General features: G+C 45.4%; 1 protein-coding gene across 2 annotated transcripts in view; it reads right to left on the bottom strand.

Moving 5' to 3' along the window:
- Positions 1 to 21,890, bottom strand: part of CCNI (cyclin I) — a 34,165-nt gene that overhangs the window by 5,125 nt on the left and 7,150 nt on the right. The window contains exons 1-4 of one of the 2 annotated variants that reach the window (XM_074905284.1): positions 15,978 to 16,118; positions 15,780 to 15,862; positions 12,061 to 12,217; positions 2,259 to 2,393 (exon numbers count right to left, since the gene is read on the bottom strand). In XM_074905284.1, the coding sequence (XP_074761385.1) occupies positions 2,259 to 2,393; positions 12,061 to 12,174 (249 nt within the window). In that variant the 5' untranslated portion in view covers positions 12,175 to 12,217; positions 15,780 to 15,862; positions 15,978 to 16,118. Of the gene's footprint in view, positions 1 to 2,258; positions 2,394 to 12,060; positions 12,218 to 15,779; positions 15,863 to 15,977; positions 16,119 to 21,890 lie in introns of those variants that run through there. The other variant, XM_074905283.1, reaches the window with a different exon arrangement.

Genomic DNA, 21,890 nt, shown 5'->3' with positions numbered 1-21,890 from the left:
AGGTTCAAAGAAAACTGTAAAGTTAGCACAAAATAATGTACAGCCGAGAAGGACACCTTGTGTTCAGGGAACAGGTGTCTAGAGCAGGTTCCTACCATCGGGAATGCTTATTCTGTTATTTTTAAGAATAACTGTGCCTCCCCTCTAAAGACTGACCTGGAGGGAACAACTGCCAAAGTGTGTTAAAACACAGTCCCCCATCCTGGTGTCTTACAGGAGCTTCTCTCAGCCTTGCTAGCTCCTTGCCCATGGGCAAGTGCTGCCCAAGACTGGCTCTGTTGAGGGTTAACAAGCGCTATGCCCCAAGTCACATGCCACGCTGCTGGCTGGGCATCCACAGCAGCCAGGGTAACAGCTGTGGGGGCAGCCAGTCCGAGCAACTTCACAGCATGTTCACAGTGAAGGGAAGAGACAAGTGGTCTTAATAATAAAATCCTACACGGTAGCACCGGGTAAAAAAAACAGGAGTTAAGCTGCACCAGAGGAATGATGGCATTATGAGAGAGGGTGACTGGAGGAGGGAAGCACAAAGCCCTGAGCTGTTTGAACAATGCTCACCCAGACAAAACACCTTTCCACACTGCTGCTTGCTGCCTGAAGCACGCTGTGGACTCCTGACTCATGTTCTCATACTTTCTTTGCAGACTCCTTGTCTGCTGCTAATTACGGAAAGAAAAACTGTACTCGAGGGCATTAGCTGTTGAGATTTTTAAATGTATTTCCCATTTCAGTAAATCAGCTACTTTAAGATCTCCTTAAAAAAAAAACTTCCATGGCTTGTAATTAAAACATTATCCATACTTTATTAATATTTAAAGAGCAGGGTAACGGATGATGTCACTTGCATTCTACGAAACTGAAATATATGTGTGCAGGCTGAGAATCCATTCTTCTGCTTAAATCTCCCAAGTGATACTGCTTACCTAACAGTGCTGGTGGTGAGATCAGATGCACGTGCAGATAAAACTGCAAATTTGCTGAGCACAGAATGCAACTGAGCAAATATGGTAAGAGATAAGTCGACCCAAAGCCTGACTTCACAACTCAAGGCTAGAGATTTCAGGCTGACCCACAGTTTTTTCAGTCCCAAACAGGCCAAAGCACAGCACTAACTTCCTTCCGTGGCAGACGTGCAGGGACAGAAGAGCAGCAGATCCCGGTTTCAGGCTGCCCAAATGCTGATTTTTAACTCATCTGTTTTAAACAGTTCTTACAGCATAACAGCCTTAAAACCAAATGGGTGTATATGTTCTTCGTTGTGTTCAGTGCAGCAGGAGTGGACAGGCTGTCGCTTCAGCCTGTCCCCACACTTGCTTTCTTCCCCCTCCCCACAACGTCTGTCTGACTTAAGCTCTCTGTCACACTAGCTACAGAGCAGGTTCGTAGTGAACTACTCCCCCAGAAAGCGATCCCCTCTGGCTCTATCTTCCCCACCCTCACCCCCTCCTTTTTTTTTTTTTTCCATTTCCCTGCACTAGGACACTTGCCAGGCTCAAACCTGTCCTCAAACATTTATGTTACCTGCAGCTAGATCACTGCTAGGAGGTGCTCTCAGCAGTTCTAGGTGGTACAAATGAGATTAAATGCAGTTAAAACACCAGAGAAATTAAGAGGTGAGCAAGGACTTTCCCTCACTTTATCAGAGGGCAGTAGGTCTAGGTTTCTAACTGTGGGCTAGTAGGCATTTCCTTTGGCTTTGTGAGACAATTTAGGTTAAGGTAGAGACTGTTCTCTTTATTTGAAGCATAACCTCTGTGCAGCCTCTTTTTCTGTTTGCTTAAAGGAACAAGCACTCTGCTGAGGCAAATTCAACGTTCAAACCAGGTTAAAAGCAAGCACATAGTTGAAGGGTGCTTCTTTTCAGTTAATATACCATTAAAATAATGAGCTGCATTACATGAAGGAAATAGGCAGAACAGAGGAAAGAGGGAAAATATTCTTGGCAGGAATAAGCATGGGGTCCGGTCCCTGACAACTGCAGGTTGTTGTTAAAGCAATGGCTACTTTCACTGGGTGAAAAATTACTGCAGAAAAAAATCTACCTCTGAAAACTCCGGGTGGCAGTGTGTGCTGCCAGTTCCCCACCCCCAAGTTAAGCTCCTGGAGTAGTGCAGGTGCCATCCTAACCACATGTGAGAAGGAAGAGGCATGAGAGCCAAGGGGGGAAGTAAGCATTTCCGTACAGCCGCACCACTAGGACTGTACACAGAAAGAGCTGAGTATAAATTATTTCAGTTTATGTTTCTGCAAATATTTACCTTTACTGCAGCTAAAAACCTGTCCAAAAGGCTGATGGCCAGGGCGAGCGTTTCTGGATAAAGGTGGAACTGGTATTTGAGCTTGGCCAGCCACTGAATGACCTCATCCCTCTGCTTTGGAGAAATGGCTACATCCTGTTAGAGAGAAAAACAAACTATTCTTACACACAGGCTGAGCAAGTCAGAAAAGACCAAACGTTTTACCTCTGCAGGAGTTACTCAGCATGGAAACAAAGCCTCCTTTGGAGAGGGGGGCCCTGAGCCAGCCTGAATCATTCCTTCGTTCTTGCAGTTACTTACTCCATCCCAAAAAATCTGCCTTTTGTAAAAGACATCTTTCCTTACAGCAATCTGAAACACCACTCAAATTTCACTGCACAGTGGAGAAAAGAGGAAGGATGTCTTGCAGTTTCTTCAGTACTGACAGGGTATGCTCTAGCTTAGCTCTAAGATTGTTTGGGGGGTTTTCTTTAACCTCCTTAGAACCATGTAGATACAGAGAAATGTCCAGCTTGAAAAAAAAAAACCAGACATGCTCTTGGAGCCAGATGGGTGCACAGCTCCTGACAAACAGAAGAGGGGAGGGACTGAATAGATGTTTTGAGAGGAAAGGTTTATTTTTCCTTCAAATTATGGGCATATTTTTTAGCTCAGTATACATTTAAAAAAGAAAATTCCAAACAGCTTACAGAAGACCTTTTAGCAGTAGTTAACTCTGAACTGTAGTAAAACAGGTACCATTTAGCAAAAAACAGTTTGGGTTTAGGGTTGTTTTTAAAAACTTTTTTGCCTGAGTCACCACTGTCCATCTGAATTTCAATCACACATACAGATCAGTCACAGATCTAAAATCTTTCTCTCTGACATTCTTCAAAAGTACTTACAGCTTTTCTAGAGCCTTTCAACTCAGCCAGGTAAATGTCTGGTCTCACTACAACGGGGATTATTCGGGTGATTAGCAAGGATGTATCCAGAACTGAGAAGTGAAACCAAACTGCTTTCTTCTGCTATGCTCGTGGTCCTTGTGCTCTTTTGGCTACTGCTGAGGCGGTTTAAGAGAAAGAAACCAAATGAAATGCTGGCTGACCAGTTGCCATGGAAAAGAAAGCTAAGGGCTTGCACAAACAAACAGCACTCCTGGGCTGGGTTTAGCTGTCCCCCCTCAGTAACCGGAGGGGGGAGAAAGTAGCAGAATTTTAGAAAATAAAAATACCCAACATCGATGCAAAAATAAATACTTCAGGCTACATCTGTCACCCAAGTACCTACCACCTGCCTTACACAGACAGTAATGCGCTTTGTTACAGATCTACTGCCTGTCCTGCCTTGGAGTTGTGAACATATGTGAAAGCAGTGTTGTAGGCAGAACTGTAATTACAGCAGAGACACCACCAGGACAGCAGCTTCACACCTTTTGGTGTTACTTCCAGCATGACATCTTTACTCTGTGCTTAACTTCCTCACTGGTGCTGAGCTCCACCTTCCCTGCCAAGTGGGACAGGAGGGGTGGGGAAGGTGGCAGGGCTCGAGCCCTGGGGCTGAATTCTGGGCTCTGCTAGCGGGGGCACACAGACACATGTCCTGCCAAACTGTGGCCATGCCTTTCCCTTAGAAAAAGTACAGTAGTCACAAGTGCTGCTGGAGCAAGGATCTACTCTAAAGACCCAGGGTTGTGCCATTTCTTCCAGCTGTACTAGCTCAGCTAATAAAGCTATACTACCTCTGCCTGCAACATGTGCCTTCAGTGCTCTAGCAGGTGTGGGATCCCCCGAGGAGAAAAAATCCTGCCCCATTTCCTCTCCTGAAGGTGCAACAGCATCAGCAGGACTGTGTCTGATCCAGGCAGGCCTCTGGTCTCAGCTGGCACCTCTGGATGCCACTTGCCTCTTTAAAAAGTGTGGCTTTTTAAAAAGCACTAACCATTTTTCAGGAGAGAATAAAAAATTAGTTTTCTCAATTCCAAGAAATAACAATTCTTTCTAAAATGGATATCACAATAAGGGTGAAATCTGAGCCCCACAAGAGGCAGGACACTTGCTGCCTGCAACACATTGCACTCTTTCCAGAAATGCTAGTTCAATGTGTACTGAGAGTATAATGAATGCACCACACAGCAGTAACAAGTTTTATTAAATGCTCCACTACAAGCATCTTTTGGACAGCAGGATAGGGATCTAGAATGTATCTGGGGAGAAAAGACTTCCACTGTGTGAAACACTGGCTGTCCTTATAGAGCATATTTCTGTAGCAAAGCCAGATCTGCATGGCTGAACCTGAAACAGGCAGAAAAGGGAGGATAGTTAAGGTGAAGTTCCTTATTGCTTTACTGCGCCTGTTTTTAGATGGAAGGAGACAAAGCCGTACAGAAGGGCTTGTAAGCACAGCCAGGCTTGGAGGATGTTACGGACTTAAAAGGTTTCAAACAGCTTAAGGGATTATTTTGGAAGTGCAGTATCTGGGTGAATCCAGCAGGTAAGCTCTGTGTGTACCTGCTAAAAGCCAACCTGAAACCACTCCAACAGACAAAATAAACTTCACTTTAAAAACCTGCCTCTGACTCTTAGGGCACCGCCCTGGTCCTGCCACAGCTTTATGGTGAAGCCAGCAGGAAGAGGTGTGGGCCCTTGGCCAGCAAGGGGGGAGCTGCCTCATCAGGGCTGCATCAGTGGAGCAGCAGCCTTTGTCTCCCCTGCGATCCCCACTGCGGGCCACGGCTGCTCTGGAGGAAGGAGCAAAAACAGCATCTGTTGTGCTCCCCTCTGGGGAGGCAGGGCTGGGCCCCAGTGGCATGGGGGGATTTTCCCCATCCCTTTCCATTCCTGGCAAATCCCATTCATGCTAGATCCCAGCAGAAATGGGCCTCAGCTTCAATGGCTCCTGGCGATGTCTGTCCTGGCTCAGTTCTGTTCTCCCTGTGCCTGCTGAAACAAAAGGTTAGGCCTTCTCCTAAAAACAGCATGGGTGGGAAAGGTAAGATTGTCTTTCCAGGCTGCCTCTTGGTCTTCAGTCCTCCCAAGATCTGTCCTTACAGCTTCTCACCCTTCATGGGCACTCTGAGGCCAAAAGGCAACATTTCAGCCTCAGGAGTTAGCTTTAAATGGCCAGGGTGTAACATAAAGACAGCAACGGCACACTCAGACCCTTTCCATGTGAAAAAGAAAACGGTCTTTAATCTAAACCATTGAAACACAACAGTGTATCTAAGCAAGTTATTAGATCAAAGAAAAGTCAGCCCCCACTCGGAGCACCATGCTCCTATAATAGAAAGGGACAACTGCAAAGCAAGGTCAAAGTATATGCAGAGCAGAAGCAAGGCTTCACAGTGCAGTCTGGCTTCTGACGAACTAGCTGGGGAAGCAAAGGAAAGGAGGTGGATCTCCAGCCCTTCTCTGCAATAATATCAAGTCCTACAAAAGGTTTGTCTACTTCACCCTCTAACTGCAAATAAAGGAGCACAAGGGCAGGGGGAGAATTCCCTCACACGGAAAGACCAGGTGAATTTAAACCTCCTTCCATCAGCACTAAGAAACTTTTTTATGGTTCATTTTAAGAGATGGGCAGCAGGAATGAGAACTGGTCCCACTGCACCCACAAACCCTGCTGCTACTTCCAAGCAGAGCAAAGATTTTCCCACACAAATGTATCCTCTCCTTTGAAGCTGTACCTATGTCATCTTAGTAACACAAGTGAGAAATGCAGCACAGTAAAACTGGTTAAGCAGCGAGGTTGCTAGTCCTTAGTTACATAAAATTAAAAGCAAAAATGAGACACTACAGCGGCTGAAAGTAAAAAAAGTCCCTGTGGGCTGGAAAGCAGAAGTTCCTCTTTGGTGTGGAGGTACTTTCCCATAGACCGCATCGCCTTCTGCCACTCGCTATGTCCGTTGTGGCCAGCTCTTTTGTTTTGTCGCCACAAATCTACCCTAGCAGAACTTAACCCCTGGGGTGGAAGAGCGCACTAGCCTAGTATGACAGCTTTAATTAGGGAAAACTAACCCAAGCCCAGCAATGGCAGATTCTATTTTCACACAGCAGCAGGAGGTTGCTCTGAGACAGACCTAACAACCATCCTCAGGACTGATGGACAATCCACCTCCTCTGGCTGGAGCTTTTCCCCCCTCTATTTTTTTCAAGGGGAGGCCAGATCAGAGCAAGCCCTGACCTACCGATCTGGTTGCCTGTCCCACACCAAGGGTTAGCAGCTGTGTGTTGCCACTGGGCCCAGGTGCCTGACTGAGCCGCAGCCCAACTCCCTGCTGCTGAGGGGGGAGCCCATGTTACCTGCCCCCCTCCCACACCAGCCATCGCAGACCAAGCCCACGCAGGTGCCCAAGAGCTTTTCTCTGGACTGACACCCGTGCAGATACTGGCAGGAGGTGCCACTTGGCTCGCCTGCAGCAGGAAGCCAGCGGGCAGCTGCATGAAGCATGAGGGATTTCAGAACTGGTTTGTTACGCAGGAAACACCCACAGAACACAGGCAGGACCCTCACAAAAGGGTGCAATAGAGTTCTACTGAGCGTGAAGGGACACGGTGCTGCTCCTGCTCCGCCTCAGAGTAACTTTTACCAACTGCCCTGCACACTCACAGCCGTTTGCTCACAGCTATCTCTTCATCTACCTTGGGACCGACAGTGACATGTAAAAGCTCCTGCATAGTGCAAGCTCAGCCACTCCTCCTCTCCTCCTTCTCCATCCTGCTTAGTCTTGCTTGGCACCTCCATAAAGTAGCAGAAGAGGTTTCCACAGCTCTTTTCCTGTCTTCCACCTGTGCATCACACAAACACCCCTGTCCCTCAGGAGGCCAGCAGGAGCAACGGACAGGATGGTGCCCATGAGGAGCCCTGCCAATATCAGCTTGAAGTGGGATACTCGAAGAACACAACGGGCCCACCGGATATGCAAACCTATCAAAGCTATTCCAAATCCACGTGCGAGCAACAGACCTGTAACTTCTTTTCCAAGCGGAAGACGTGATGCTAATTCCTACCTTTTCAGCGCACAACAGTTTGTGTAAACCCACCAGGTTTGTTTCAGCATGAACACAAATAAGCCACCTTGCAGGAACTACAGAGCTAATGGAATGTGTTTGAGACACAAATGGGGAAGTAGAGGGATGTCACCTCCTCTCTCATCCTTGCATAAAGCAGGGGTACATCGCATTGATCTGCTTCCTGCCACTGATTGCTTGATTCCTTATCAAGAAATATCTTGTCTGTCACTTGCTCTTATCGATGAACCTGCTCTCAGCAAACAGGAAGCTTCTGTGAAGGATTCCTGACAGGTATTTTAAATAACATGACATGAGGCCAGCCAACACACTGGGACCACAGGTGACTGTACCGAATAACGGCAGCACCACGCTCACTGTGTCCGTTATTTTACCACTCTCGAGTGAGCAACCGCAGAGGTCAGTAATCTTGCCCAAGGGAGGGAACACAGTGCCCCATACAAAACACACAGACCAGAGGCCTCCAGCATCTGCAATGGTTAATATCTTACTTGTCCAATTCTTGAATCAATGCCCCAAACGCCATTTCTTAGGCATTCTGCCAGAAAGCTGCCTGTGAGGCCTCAGTGATGGTGAGAAGCACACAAAGCTGCTGTTGTGCTTCCCACTGACCGACAGCCGAATTGCCTTGTTACCGTCCCCAACCTGGCAACCCTGCCGCGGGGCCCACTGCATGCTCACTGCCTGAGCTAGGAGGGCCCGAGGCAGTCACTCAGGCTCCAGAGTGCAAGCACAGTACAAATCACCTCTAACAATACCTTGAGGCTTTTGGAAAATGCAGTCAAAAAAAATATTATCTGTGAACTCAAACATGACTCAATTTTATTGCTGCCTAATCTAGGAAAAACACCTTACCTGGTTAATTTTTTTTCTTCAGTGTCTGCTGTCCCAGGCAGAGATGTTTTGCTCTTTCCCCTATTTGTGTCTGCCTGGTCCTGGTATGAGCTCTTGGAGAGCAAGCAGGTGACCTCTATCAGGACTGGGAACCTTCTGAAAAGAGCAGCTGTCGACATCACAGCCAAATCGGTCCTTCCTTGGGTCTCAGGATGGCTTGTTTTATGCCAGAGCGACCCCCAGCTGACACCCACTGGGTTGCTTTTCACTTGTAGCAGTTGGGAATTAGAGGTGCTTTCCTGATACCTTTCAAAAGTGGCGTTTTGCCTATGGTTCGGTGGTGCAGCAAAGAGCTCAAGCAGCACAGCCTCTGCCATCTGCACTGTAATGTGCACAAACACTGGGCAGAGAGATTACTGCTCAGCACACCAGAAGAGCTGGATGCATTAACCTCAGTATTTTACAAAATGGTAAGTCGGTCTCTGATTTTCCCACAGGATAAAACAGGCACCAGAAGGTTAAAAGATTGACCCAAGGTCATGTGGTGAGACAGTGGAAAAATTGGAAATCAACTGAGGTCTCCTGATTCTTCAAAAGATTCTTCAGAGAACAAATGAGAAAACAGAAAGAAAGGGCCAGAACAGGCAAGAAAGGAGAATTGATAGAAGGGATACTCTGTTTCTATAAAAATGTATCTTGACTTACACACCTCTGGTTCTGCAGAGTTACTTGGTAAGGTGCACAAATCAACCTCTGACCAGTCTTTACTGCTCGATTTCCCAAGCCTCCAAGCCTTAATCACATGAAAACTTCTGAATGTCATCTGCATATTGTATAACCCAAGGGGGGGGGGGGGGAAATAAAGAGAAAAAATAAAAAAAGACCAAATACACTCAAAAGCACTAGGAGGGTTCCAGACTCAGCCCACCTATTTTTTCAGGCTGAAAAACCCTTGTGAGATCTGGCTTTGAGATGTTGCAAATACCCAGAGCCAGTGGCCTACATTTAAAGGAGGGAAACTAAAAGAATTATGTCAGTAGGAAATGGGAGTTTTCAGACAAAAAGTAAAAATGAAACAGAAAAAATCATATACATTATGATATGTCATAAGTCCCCGACAGATTCTGCATCCTGTACTAAAAATGTAGCAATTACAAGTTTCTTTCTTCCTTTCAAAGATCTCAACTCTGACACATATTTAGAAACTTAATTTGTTCCGGTTTTAAACACTAGAATCAAAAATGTCTCCTAAAGACCCAAAACTGAAAGTTTACTCCTGAAAAATAGTTACGGTCTATCTCTAATCTGATCATTAGATTTTTGTAGATGCACTCACCAGATGACTTCATTAAAACCCTTTTTGTAGTCAGTCTACCTTTGTTTGTAGCAAGGAATGGAAAGTTACACAGGTTTTGAGGTGCCAGGTCTGATACAGAAGGATGCAGATTTCCTGACTGTCATGGGAAATAAACAACAATTTCATACAAGTGAGGTTTTAGGTTACTGCAGCTGTTTTCAGAAGGCGGTAGATGTTAGGGAATATGACCATCTTCCAGATATTACAGAAAATAGGATAATTCACGCTGAACCTCCGTGACTGGAACATTGCCAAAATGAACACTGCAGAAGTGGAGGAACGTGACAGTTTGAAAAGTTGGGTGTCACAAACTGTAGGAACAGAGAGAAATACGTGACTACAGATACAGGGTTTTCAGCTGCACCGTGGCATTGCAAGTCAGGATTTCCCCAGAGCAAGCAGACAGCTGTGTTTACGTTCTCTTTTAAATCTGACCTGCGTACATTTTACACATACGCGCACAGAGATTTCAATCCAATTTAATGATTATTTACTGCTAGAAAACATTTAATAGTATGGCATTCTAGCTGATAATGTCTGAACTGACACATAAGAAAATAAAAAGGTTACAAAGACAACAGTTCTGGGGCTGGAAATCCAGAGTAGAAATCCTAGAGGACAAACAGAGAGGGACAGAAAACACCCCTAAGCCTAGACCTCAGCGACACTGTCAAAGCACAGGGGAGGAGCCAGGAGAAGAGATCCTTCATCATCATAACATAATTGCACACTAAAAGAACAAGCCTGGTATTCATCCAGGCCAGACCTGAGACTCTGCTATTGAGCACAAACTTTATGCTGGCTTTAGCCATCAGGCTGTCTCCATACTCAATCCTACTCTGACTTTTCACGGCAGGCAACAGAGCTGCCTCCCCGGTTTCATATTCGGCACACTGCCAAAAGCCCCATTAACTTCCCTGAGTATTTACCACTGAGGACAACGCTTTGCAAGGTACTGCAAACCTCAACCCCAGTGACATTAAGACCCCCTCAAGGTCCCTGGCAGCAGGACAACTTCTCTTCTCCACAGATAGGGCTGAAGTTAGTCCTTCTGCTGCAGCCGCAACTCGAATGTGGCACAGGAGGTGAACCTCACCTCCAAAGGCAGGGATTGCGAGGAAGTCTGTCTAATGCAGATGGTGGTTTCTGAGCCACCAAAATTGACTTCACCAAGGCAAAAACGCAAGCGCCTTGTTCCTGTGAAATCTTCACGCAAGAATCTGGTTTGGTTACGCTCTCCTGAGTCCCCAACCTATCTTGTTATACTGTAATCCTATCTCCCTACATTATAATCACTAAACCCAGGAATACTGCCAGCATGGAATAACAGGCTGGTTTACCATAAACCAGGGTCTTAAATTGAACATGCCCAAAGAACGCCATGGCTACAATATACTCAACACCTCTGATAACCAGGTCACTTATTTGGAAACTTAAATGTGAATTAACAAAACTAATACTGTGCCCCTTAAAAACATATTTGTTCCTTGTTGTGGTTTAACCCCACAGCAACAGCAGTTTCTTGTTCACCAGAGAGAAGAAACAAACACCACACTGATTAGCTTTGACAACAGCTAACATATTTGTGTGAACATTTCATATGAACTGAATCTAAGCGCATTAGTGTGGTTATTTCTGTCCAACCCAGAGACAAAGTACCAGAAACTCTACAACTGTCCTCACATTTCACATTTTCTTTTAAACAAAACTGGGTGGAGTTCACAGGCATTTTTGAGTCTGCGTGCTAGACAGGCACCTCCTCTGCAAGGAGCACAAAAGCAATTCAGGCTGGGTAAGGCTGTGAGTGACCTGGTCCAACCTCCCAGCTGGCCCTGCTGCAAAACTTGAGCAGGAGGTTGGACTACAGATCCCATGGGGTTCCTTCCACCCTGAATTTTTCTCCAGTCCTATGAGAACATTCCTCACAGGAACAAGCCAGCGCCTGGCTCTGCTTCCCCTGACACGAGCTTGCACCCTGCTCCATAAATAGTCCTATTGCAGTCAGTGGGGTTCTTCCTGAAGTAGACAGTGCCTGACCATGGCACATCCTCATCTGGCTTCAGCTGATACAGCTACAGCCTACCCTGCGGAACCAGGGAAGAATCTGGCTCAGCATGGGAAAAGGTGGCAAAGTCAGGCTTTCGCTGTGAATATGCTATTTCAGGGGGAGGCCTGAGCTAAGCTAGTGGTGACAGTTCACGTGAGAGTGGAAAGCAACCGGCATTTCAATGCTGTTATTAGTGAACTCAGTCCAAGAAAATGAAGCTTGTTTTAAGAACTGTTGCAGAGTTGGTGCCCACTAGAAATGTGCACTAATTATCCACACAATTTGTAAAATTACTTTAATTAAGACAATATACATACATGCTTTCACAAGCAACAGCAAAGTTCTAACAGTGTATGCTGTACAGTGTGTTCTGTAGCCCTGACTGCAGGTATGTCCCTCAAATAAAAAAGTAACCATTTATTTCAGAGGCTAATTTCCGAGGTCTCAAGCAGAAAGTAACTTCTCATGCAACAACTTCAGTTGTTCACATCAAAATACACCAGAGGATACTCTCATGCCTTTACTAAGATGAATGATGTGAAGAAGAGACATTACCTGATTGGGCTGAATTTTCGGCACATGTGCTTTCCACATTTGAGCTTCCCTAGAGATTGCCATCTCCAGAAGGAGAGACAACCTCTGGCTCTCCAGGGGTCCTGAAAACTTCATGGTAACCCTTGGATCCACCTGCCACCCAGCTGGATACAGCTACCTGCAAAACCAAAGACAGCCTGGTGAAATACTGAGCCATCCCTGTCTGGTAAACTGAGCAAAAGAAAGCACAAAGTTGACTAAAGCTGCAAGAAAGAACAGGCTCATCTGTAACAGACAGTGATCGGGTACTTGGCAAACCTACGCGAGGAAACCCAAACCAGTCGGCTCAGATTCAGATGAAGCTGGGCCAAAATCGTCTCCAGGTCTCCAACACCTATGTGGGCTGGAGAGTCCTGCCGCTTGGAGGTTTTCTGCCTCTCTGTTAGGCAGGCAATCAGGTAAGACCTCTCCCTCTTCAGCAGCACTAGAACGTAGGGGTGTTTTAGGAAAAATCCTTGAGAAGAGGAACAATATGGCAAATATAAAGGGGGTTTCAGTAAGTTGGTCACCCTGGCCCAAAGCTTGCTGAAGTTAAAACCTTTCTACCTTTGACTTCAAGGTACATTAAGACTGACATTCAAATGTTTTTCAGAAGTCCCAACCTCGGAGTCTGGTTTATGCCAGCCTTAGCCCAGTACTCTCAGCAGCAACAGGAAGTTCTGTGCAAAACAGAGGAACACTTGTTTGAGAATTTAAATGATTTACAAGCTGAAGCCTGACAAAAAGATCAATGTTTTCCCTCTGCACAGTATGGTTTGTAGCTTCTCACAGAAGCTGTGACCTGTTACATGTGCAATGCAAATGTACCAGGGAGTTCAGGAAGGTTCCTCTCAGGTCTACTCACTCTGAAAATACGTTAGACCCACAAAACTTGAGGGCACATCTCTAATTTTAGAGATTTAGGAAATGTGTTTCAAAGGAGGAAAAATGCGGCAAACCCAGTGACAGCCTTTGCAAAGCATAAATTGACTACAGGCCACGTAAGTGACAGAAAATTTCTGCATGGCCTACTGTATTGAGAAACACCTGCTTCCACTGGTAGCAGTGATTATAAAAATCACACAATTTAAAGCAAAACACTTCGCTACACAACAGAAAAAAGGGGGTTCTGGCCCTAGTGCAGCCTCACTCACCAGTAACAATGTGTCAAGAAACTTGTAAATTTGAAATTAAAAACAAAGCAGAGGCAAGATTCTAAAATTTATTTTAAATACAACAGATTCCACCACATGCTTTCAAATGTAGAAGATGATCTGATTGAAAAGGTTATTCTAATTATTCTGCTGCTGCCTACCATTACTCTGGCTGCAAATCTCTTGACAGTATTAAATCACTTAGGCAAAACAATTCAACCCTGAAGGGTAAATCCATGGGAAAGTTATTTACAACTTTGAGTTCCTTCTGTGAGCTCTTGTGAAATCTGCAACAGGTGGATACTGGCCAAATGCTAGCAGGCTATTTTATAAGGACCAGTTTGTTAACACAACAGTTTATGCTGTATTTACAGGAAATAAGGCAACATGCTGAATCAGAGAAAATAAACAAAATTCACAATAAAAACAATCAGTTTATTATAAATAACAGCAGCAGCTCTGAACTAAATGAAGATTCAGAGTGCTTTCACAGAATTAAGGGAAACTGTAGAAGAGATATTTTTCTTTATCAATTTACAGGAGTTTTTAATGGACACAAATAGCACAGAACCTGCACGAGGCATAAAACCACACTCAAGTCCCACTTACAGCCAAGCAGGTTTTAAGTGGCAAATAAACGTCAAGCCTCTCAGTGCTGAACAGAAACCCCTTTTATATTAGATTTTTTATAAAACAAATGCTTCTCCATGAAGAAAAGAGAGGCTGTACTGGCTTGGCATACCCCTACACAAGGTTTCCAGCCTGTCACTGTAATGACCCAAGGTGACTGGGGCCACATACAGAGTGCTGAACAGACTCAAAATCACTTCCAATCAGCCCCCAAATGGCTGAGTATCGCTGTGGGCTGAAAAATCCCTGTTAATGGTTCCTCACTTGACAAGAGGGAGACTCTGCTTGGGAAGATATGAAACTATGTTCCTCTAAACAGAACCGTGGCTTGAACCACCAATTGATGCGCATTTCCTCATTTTTGCATTTCTTTTTTAACCCCCGGGGTGATCCTGATGACACTCCTACCACCGTAAATGGGGCTGCCTGTGAAGCTGAAGGGGAAAGAAGGATGCACGTTTACAGCCTCCCCCCTCAGCTCATTCCCTCGGGGGCTTCATTAGCATCTCATTATCCTCCCATCAGGCACTACAGGTTTCCGTGTGGGCTGGGCTGGTTCCCCAAGGCCGGATCACCCACTATTTCCAGAGCCATCAGCGCTTCCAAAGGAAGTGTAAAGCCCTGGGAAATTAGGACAGCAGCGATGAGGGCTGCACCCCCGCACTGATGGAAGAAAGCAGCCAAAACTGCAGACGCAGGTGAAATATTTTGTCCCCTCCGGTATGCGGGGGGGACAGACAGGGCTTGAGCTGGTGGACCCCATATCGGAGAGTGTAGCCTTCCCACCCTACAACTCAAGAGCCCCAAAAAAGGCGTTTCTCCAGGCCTGTGCAGAGGAAAGGATGGGTGATTTTTTGTTTGTTTAACTGAGCCTGCGGATTGTCAGTTGCTATGTACCAGGTAATGCTAACTGGGTAACATCCAACACGGTATCAGCTATGGTCCCTCAGTCCACACCTGGAGAAGATGGCAACTAAAGGTGTGCACGAGCGCTTGACATTGCACAAGGTGAAATATATACATGGAGAAAAACGGTGAGGTTAGGACCAGACCCAAAGCTTGGCCAAGCCAGTGCAGAGGCCAAAGCCAGGGGGACCAGCGCTGAGCACCAAGAGCTGGTAGACAGTGAGCTCCTCGCTGCACGCTTGTCAGAAATAAGCAGTAGCTATATTTAGCCTGACAATGTCTCCTAATATGAAATATTAATGGTCCTTTCTTGGTTTTTCAGGAAAGAGAGTAATTAGCCACCCCTCAAATCACTGGAGAAAACACATGAAAAATATCAGGCCAAAGTGAGCACCCTCAAGGCACCTTTTTTTCCCTGTGGTGACTGCCAAACATTCCCACCCCATTTACACTACAAATGGGTTCACAGGTCTCTGGGCCCAGAAAAGATATTTTAAGTTTCCCTGATCCCTTTTTAGGTTGTCCCTGTACTGCCTCAACTGGTCAGTGACCCCAGCAGAGAGCTCAGGAGCATCCCTGGAGCACCCTTAAATACCAGTGGCCCTGCAAGGGACATTTTTAGTGAGCAGTGATGGCAACTCTTCTTGAGTTGCCAAGAGGAAGAGAGAGGGAAAAATAACCTTTCCTTTCTAAACTAGGGAGGTAATTTAATGAGGGCTGAGGCACAATAACCTTTATAAGGAAAAAAAGAAGAGGAATGACACGCTTGAAAGTTTCCCTTGGAGCAACAGTGGTGCACAGACTTTTCCAGCACCGAGAGCACACCAGGCAACTCGCCAAGCACCCTGAGGGCTGAAATGAGTTTGCATCTAAATTTACATAGCTCTTAATCAGATAAATGCACGCCATTTAAAAAAAAATGCCAGCATCTACATGTATGAAGTGCTTCACGTTTTGTGAAGGGAGCCACTGCAGAGAGAGGATGAGAACCAGGATGGCCAGCACAGCTACCTGAAATCCAGCACATTGAAGTCAGGTGAAGACCAGGGAGGAACCGGACTCTCTTCTCTCTGCTCAGATCAAGATGACAAAACCTGTGCATCGCAGAAAAGCAACGTCAAGACTCCCATCAGCAGTAAAGATACTGAGCCCGAAAGGCACAACTGGAGAAACTGCTGAAGCTGTGACAGTCACCATAAACTAACTCACCCTAGCTTTCTGCTTCTGTTTCCCCGATTTAAAATTAAACATTAGCTCCAGGGTGGTGGTGGGATTTTTTGTGGTCACTTCGGGAGTTCTTAAACCACTGGTCAAACAGTTCCTCAGGTTTCTTAATCTCCACTGGAAGGTCAACTGGCTGCACTGAAATCCCTTAAAGAACAGTTGAAAAGTTAGTAAAGGAGAAGTGAGCCAAGTCAACACATTGTCTTTGTTTTGACATCTCCTGTGAGTGAGGTCACAAGCTGCAGGTTGAATCTTGCTCTGAAATTAGAGAGTCAAAACTTTGGTGTGAGGTTTTCACTTGTGAGAGGCATTAAAAGAATCACATGCTTACCCATTAAAAATACCCTGACTTGGTCCATAAAATTTAACTCATCTCATAAAGACCTCTCTTTTTGATCCAAGTTCATAGCTAACTTTACTTAAAGAGGGACTTTCAGTTTCCCTAGAGAAGTTTTAGGCTGCTGAGTGCTGGAGGCTACAGTTTTCCAAAGCAGTTTCGTGTCTGCAGTAATTGGGGCAGACAGCTAACTAGCTAGAAATACTTTTTGGTTGGGGGGGGGGGTGCATTTGTGTAGGGTGCACAATAATCGATTTTTTTTTTTTTTTTTAGGCTTCGCACCTACAACAAAACATCCCTCCTGCAGACAAAAGATGCAGTTACAGGAACGTATTATCCACCGGCAGAACAAGCTCATAACAGTTCCTGATTTTCCTCTGCCTCCAGTTGCAGTTCAGCTGTGCCAATACAACTGCATTGTAAATAGGACCACTGAAATCATTCATGGCAGTAATAAAAACCTCTTCTGTTTTGATTGTGAGTTGTTTTTCTGGTGTGGGGGGGTTTTTTTAAATATAGATAATTTCATAAACAATTAACAAGATTTCTAGGACTAGAGAGCCCTAAAAACTACTTACTTTATTTTGCACACAAATCCGTAGGTATTCTGGACAAGTTGGGTAATTCCAATAGAGCTTAATCACCACACACATTTCTGCAGACCTTGTAAGTATTTTCAGCGACCAGCAGCCAAATCTGCTTCAGCTTTAGCAAGAAATAATATAATCTTACAGATGACCTGAAAACAGACTTTTCTGGGCGGGGGAGGAAGACAAAGCAGAAGGAAGAGAGGAAGGAGACTGAATTCCTCCGAGCTCCAGCCAGCCATCTGTGATTTCAAATGATCAAAACTGCAGTTTGCACTGCTAATAGAAATTGTCTAACTGCAAGTTGTGATTAGAAATTTCAAAGCTGTGGGCTGAGGGGAGGTGGGGGGTGGAGGGATGGATGTTAATTTTAGCATCTGGGGCTTTCTCTTAGCTTAACTCTTTCCTCACCCCATGCCAGTAAAGCAGTCTGGAAATTTATGACAGAGGTAAATGCCTAAAGTGTTGCTTACATCTGAGAAGAAAAAAGCAGCAGGGATAAACTACTTTTACAATTTTACATTATTTCTGTGCCACATAACAGTTCTAAGAGGACTGTGTTTCTGTGCTTTAGAGAGTAAAATTTCCCATGACTGCCTTGCTACTGGAAATCAATGCTTAGCTTTCCATCTTTTCAACTTGCCAAAGCACAACCTGATGTGATAGCAGTAAAGAGAGGACCTGGTGGGTTACAATCAACTGTTTTGACCTGGAGAAAGTAAATCATGTTGTAGTCTGGTTAGTGGAAATAGCTTGACAGACTTGTGAGACAATGTTTGATCTTTTTCAAGTTAAATGACTGGGAAAAAGATGTTTGGGAATATAGTTTCAAATTTCAACATCTATATAAGCGAGTGTATTTGAAGCAACAAACTTGACTTCTATGGAATGAATACTAATATACATTAAAAGTGTTCCCCCATGAGAAATGTGTTAGTATCAAACATAAATATGCCACAGGTAAGCATAAGATATTGCACCTTTAACAAGCAGTGTATTTGACTTGTGTAAAAGCCAGCCAACAGACCTAAATTCGGAAAAAAGGTAATTTTATTCAGGCTGGGAGATGAAGAGGGCCCTTGCCATTTGTCTATGACTCACCCAGGGCTAACTCCCACAACCTGCTACAAAGGCAAGTCTGTGATATATTTTGGCAGCATCGTTCAGGCAGGCTCGTGTACATCACACACTTGCCACTTCTTTTCCTCCAACCAGATTTTTCCTGGGACTGCAAACAAAGTTGACCTCATTTTAGTGTTGATTTTCTGAAGAATTTTTCCAAACATTTTAAAGAAACCTGGCAGTTAAAAACATGGACTTGCAAAAAATTGCAAAAAGAGAAGGCAAAGCAATGTTTTGATGGGAAGGAAGGAGGCGTTTTTAAGTTTGTTTTGAAACAGAGAAATCCCAAGGCCTATTTAGCAACTACGGAGGAGGAGCAGGAGCCCTCTGGAGAGGGCTGCATCAAGACCAGCAGCAGTACACTCTTCCCACAACCATCTTCTCTTTCTATTCTGTTCAAAAAGGAAAGCTCAGATGGAATTTGTCAAAGCACTTTTAGATTTGTAGAGCAGTGTTGTAGAAAACAAACATCTTCGGTTCCTCACAGTATTCCCTAAGGGTTCAAAAAAATCACCAAAGAAAATGGGGAACAATTCAGGGGAAAAAAAAAAAAAACCTGGATGAGGGCATTTTCAAATAGGAGGGAGGGTGCCACAGAGCCACTGGTGAAGCTGCTGTCTGATGGCTGTCACTAAGGGGATTTCTGCAGGTACAACCTAAGCCATTCTTTCTTTTTTTTACTGCAGTCACCACTATGTAAAATCTATGCCCGCTGCCCTGCCTTTTGTCTCCCACAGCCAGGGCCCATAAACCAGACTAGTTCTAAGAAATCTCTGCCATACTTCATTCCCCAAGCCTCATGATTGACACTACGTTTTGCTATTTAAGGGAAGCTTTAAATGGTATTTTCCAAAGTAGGGACGTCTGAAAAACAAGGTAGAAGATGAACTCCTGACTGAACTTTCAGACAATGTCACCATTCTTCCCTACTGGCAAGACAGGCACGCTTCCAGACACATGGCTGCCCTACCAAGTTTTATAATGGCTCAGGTTGGAAATGCCAGAGGAGCTTTACATTTCCTTTTTGTCTCGGCGACTGCCAGGATCAGCCCGTCCAAGCAGCATTTGCCCAGAAGGGCCTTTGGTCAGCAACGGCTTAAATTTTCCGCGCCACAGCTCGCAAGCGATGCAAACAAGCTGTTTCAATCACAGCTCCTTTCCCTTTTGAGGCAGTGTGTGGCAACATACCAAGTAAACTGTGGATGAAAGGTAAACTCAGAATCCAGCCCTAGGAGACCAGCTCCAGCTGCATAACGTATGCGTTTGATGGCAAAGAGGAGATGAAACTCAATCTACTTTAATGAGTTCTGCTTTGAGATTTTGGTTTATTTGAACCTAAAAATCAAAGGAAAAATTATTAACTGATGGAGGGTGTTTGCTTGCATGGATTAAATTAAGCAAAAAGAAAACCCTTGCAAACCAAAACCCCTCTATGCCATTTTATGAACACTTGCAAAAGAAATGCTTACATTTTGTACTCTTTCAACACTGTGGGCTCATCATTGGGCTGCTGATATGCATGCAAGATGCCTCCTGAAGATGTAAACTCCTCACAACTTTTATTAAAATCATCCAAGGGACTCGGGCTAACATTCCAGCAGGAATGGGCCCCTCTATCATTCAGCACAGAGATCTCAATGCTCAGAAATAGCCATGCTGCCAGGTCAGGAATGTGAGTCTTTATTGTGTGCACTGGGGTATCACATCAAGGGCAGACAGCCCTCTATGGGACAACTGGTGATCATATGCTGAAAAGATGGTGTTACCTCCTTGTTCAGAACTGAAGCATGAGACAGATATAAAAGAGTGCTGAAGCAATACCTATTATTTTTATGCTGTTTCCAACCTAAATGACAGGTAAATCCAAGAAAGCAACAGCTGAGCCCTGTACGTAACCGCCTGTACAACTTCGGCAAAGGCACAAGCGGAGGTCCCAGAGGCAGCCAACCAAGGTTTCTGTACAGCAGTCTCTGGGTTCTGCTTTGGCACCTTCTGGACCTTTTGGGGACAAGGTTGATGATCACTGGGGAACACCTGAGAACCCTTGAAGAAACTTTAAAGTGCTGCTGTTGCTAAGTAAGGACAAGGTAAGGGGAGTCATGGGGCAATGGGCCTGAGAAAGCTCTAGCAGCTTTTAGCGAGCATGATCGGCTGCCCTTGACCCAGGGTGCAGCTGCATGCTAATTAGGGAGGGTCAAGCACCTTTTAGCCAGTGCTTGGGTGAGGTCCATGTAAGAGCCAGGCACAAAGCACCATTCCTGAGTACAGAAGTTTACTGTGAAGGGGGATGGCGGACTCAGCTTGTTCTGTTCCAGTGGAAACAGACTCAGATATGGTAGCAATACACTACAGGGCAGTTCCCCTAGCAGATGTTGGAGCTGCTGCCGCTGCTTGGGTAGAGGTCTTGATGCAGGTGGGGCTTTGGATGATGAGCACAGGCCTCCAAGCCCCAGGCTGCAAGGGGTGCCTAGGGCCATTCTCTGAAGCTGGGCAAGATGGTGCTCTGTCCTGCAGGAGGTAAGTTGTCGTAGAGGAGCTGTGGTGCCAAGTGAAGGAGTTATAGGAGGAAGTGAGAAGGCTGCGCAGCATTACAGAAAGTTCACGGGAGACAGACAGAATCTTCTCTGAGACTCAGCAACTTGAAGAGCCTCAGCCCCCATCTGCAATAGAGGAGCAGCCGTCTCCACCCCCACCATCAAGGTAAGTGAAACTTCTAGAGAAGGAGAAAGATAGAAGTAGGTGACTTCTGGCACAAAAGAAAAATTCCTGCTGCACCTAAAGGCTTATAACCACAAAATAGGTTGACCACACTTATTAAGAGGAACCAGATGTGCCTGTAAGCAAAAGATATGGGCCACCAGACTCTAAACTACACAGGATCTCTATGAAGGTGTGTTTGCAATGGGTGATTCCTTGATGCAGGGGACAGAGGTACCCACCTACCAACCTGACCTATCATCTAGAGAGGTTTGCTGCCTGCTGGGGGCCCAGATCTGGGATGCTGTGGAGGGACTGCCTGGGTTTATCCAACCTTCTGATGGCTACCCCAGCTATTCTTCTATCTGGGCATCAGAGGTAACCTGGAGAGTGTCAAGTGACTACAGACATCTGGGGATGGCAGTCAAAGGCTTGGGGTCCCTGGTGATGTTCTCCTCAGTGCAGGTCAACACTTGGCTGCAGAACTGGTGCTGGTGACAGGGTTTTGGGTTGACCATGGGATCCTGCCTGTGGAGCAGCATCTGCTTGGGAGAGCAGGGATCCACCTCACCTCACTGGTGTATTTGCCAAAAGGATGGCTGACCTTGTAAGGATGGCTTAAAACTAGGTATGGCAGGGCAGGGACAGAGCTACCAAGAGCCCTGTGAGAATGATGGACAGGGTTGATAAGCAAAGGGCCTGTGTTGATATGACAGGAAGGTATCACAAAGTCAACAAAAAATGAGGCTTAAGCAGGGTCATTTCCAGCATTTGTATGTAAGAAAGGATGCACCCATGAGGTACCACCACAGAGAAATCCCCCCAGACCCTTTCTGGTAAAGAAGCATGTTAGGGCGTGTCTGTGAAGTACATGTAATGCTTATGAACACAGTGTGGGGAATAAACATGGTGAAAAAGACCTGTGTGCAGTTGAAAGGTTACAGTCCTATTGGGATCACAGAGACACGGTGAGGTGGCTCCAATGACTTGCAACACTTGGAGTGCTGCAATGGAGGGATACAGACTCTATAGGAAAGATATGCTGGAATATGTGGAGATTTGCCTGGGGATGGATGAGGAGCCAGGCAAGAGCTTATGGGTGAGGATTAAAGAGAAAACAGGTAAGGGTGACACTGTAGTGGGTGGAAAAACAAG

This window comes from Athene noctua, chromosome 4 (assembly GCF_965140245.1).
Source record: "Athene noctua chromosome 4, bAthNoc1.hap1.1, whole genome shotgun sequence".
Lineage (NCBI taxonomy): Eukaryota > Metazoa > Chordata > Aves > Strigiformes > Strigidae > Athene > Athene noctua.
The sequence above is the reverse complement of the archived record's forward strand: the minus strand, read 5'-3'. Positions and strand labels throughout refer to the sequence as shown.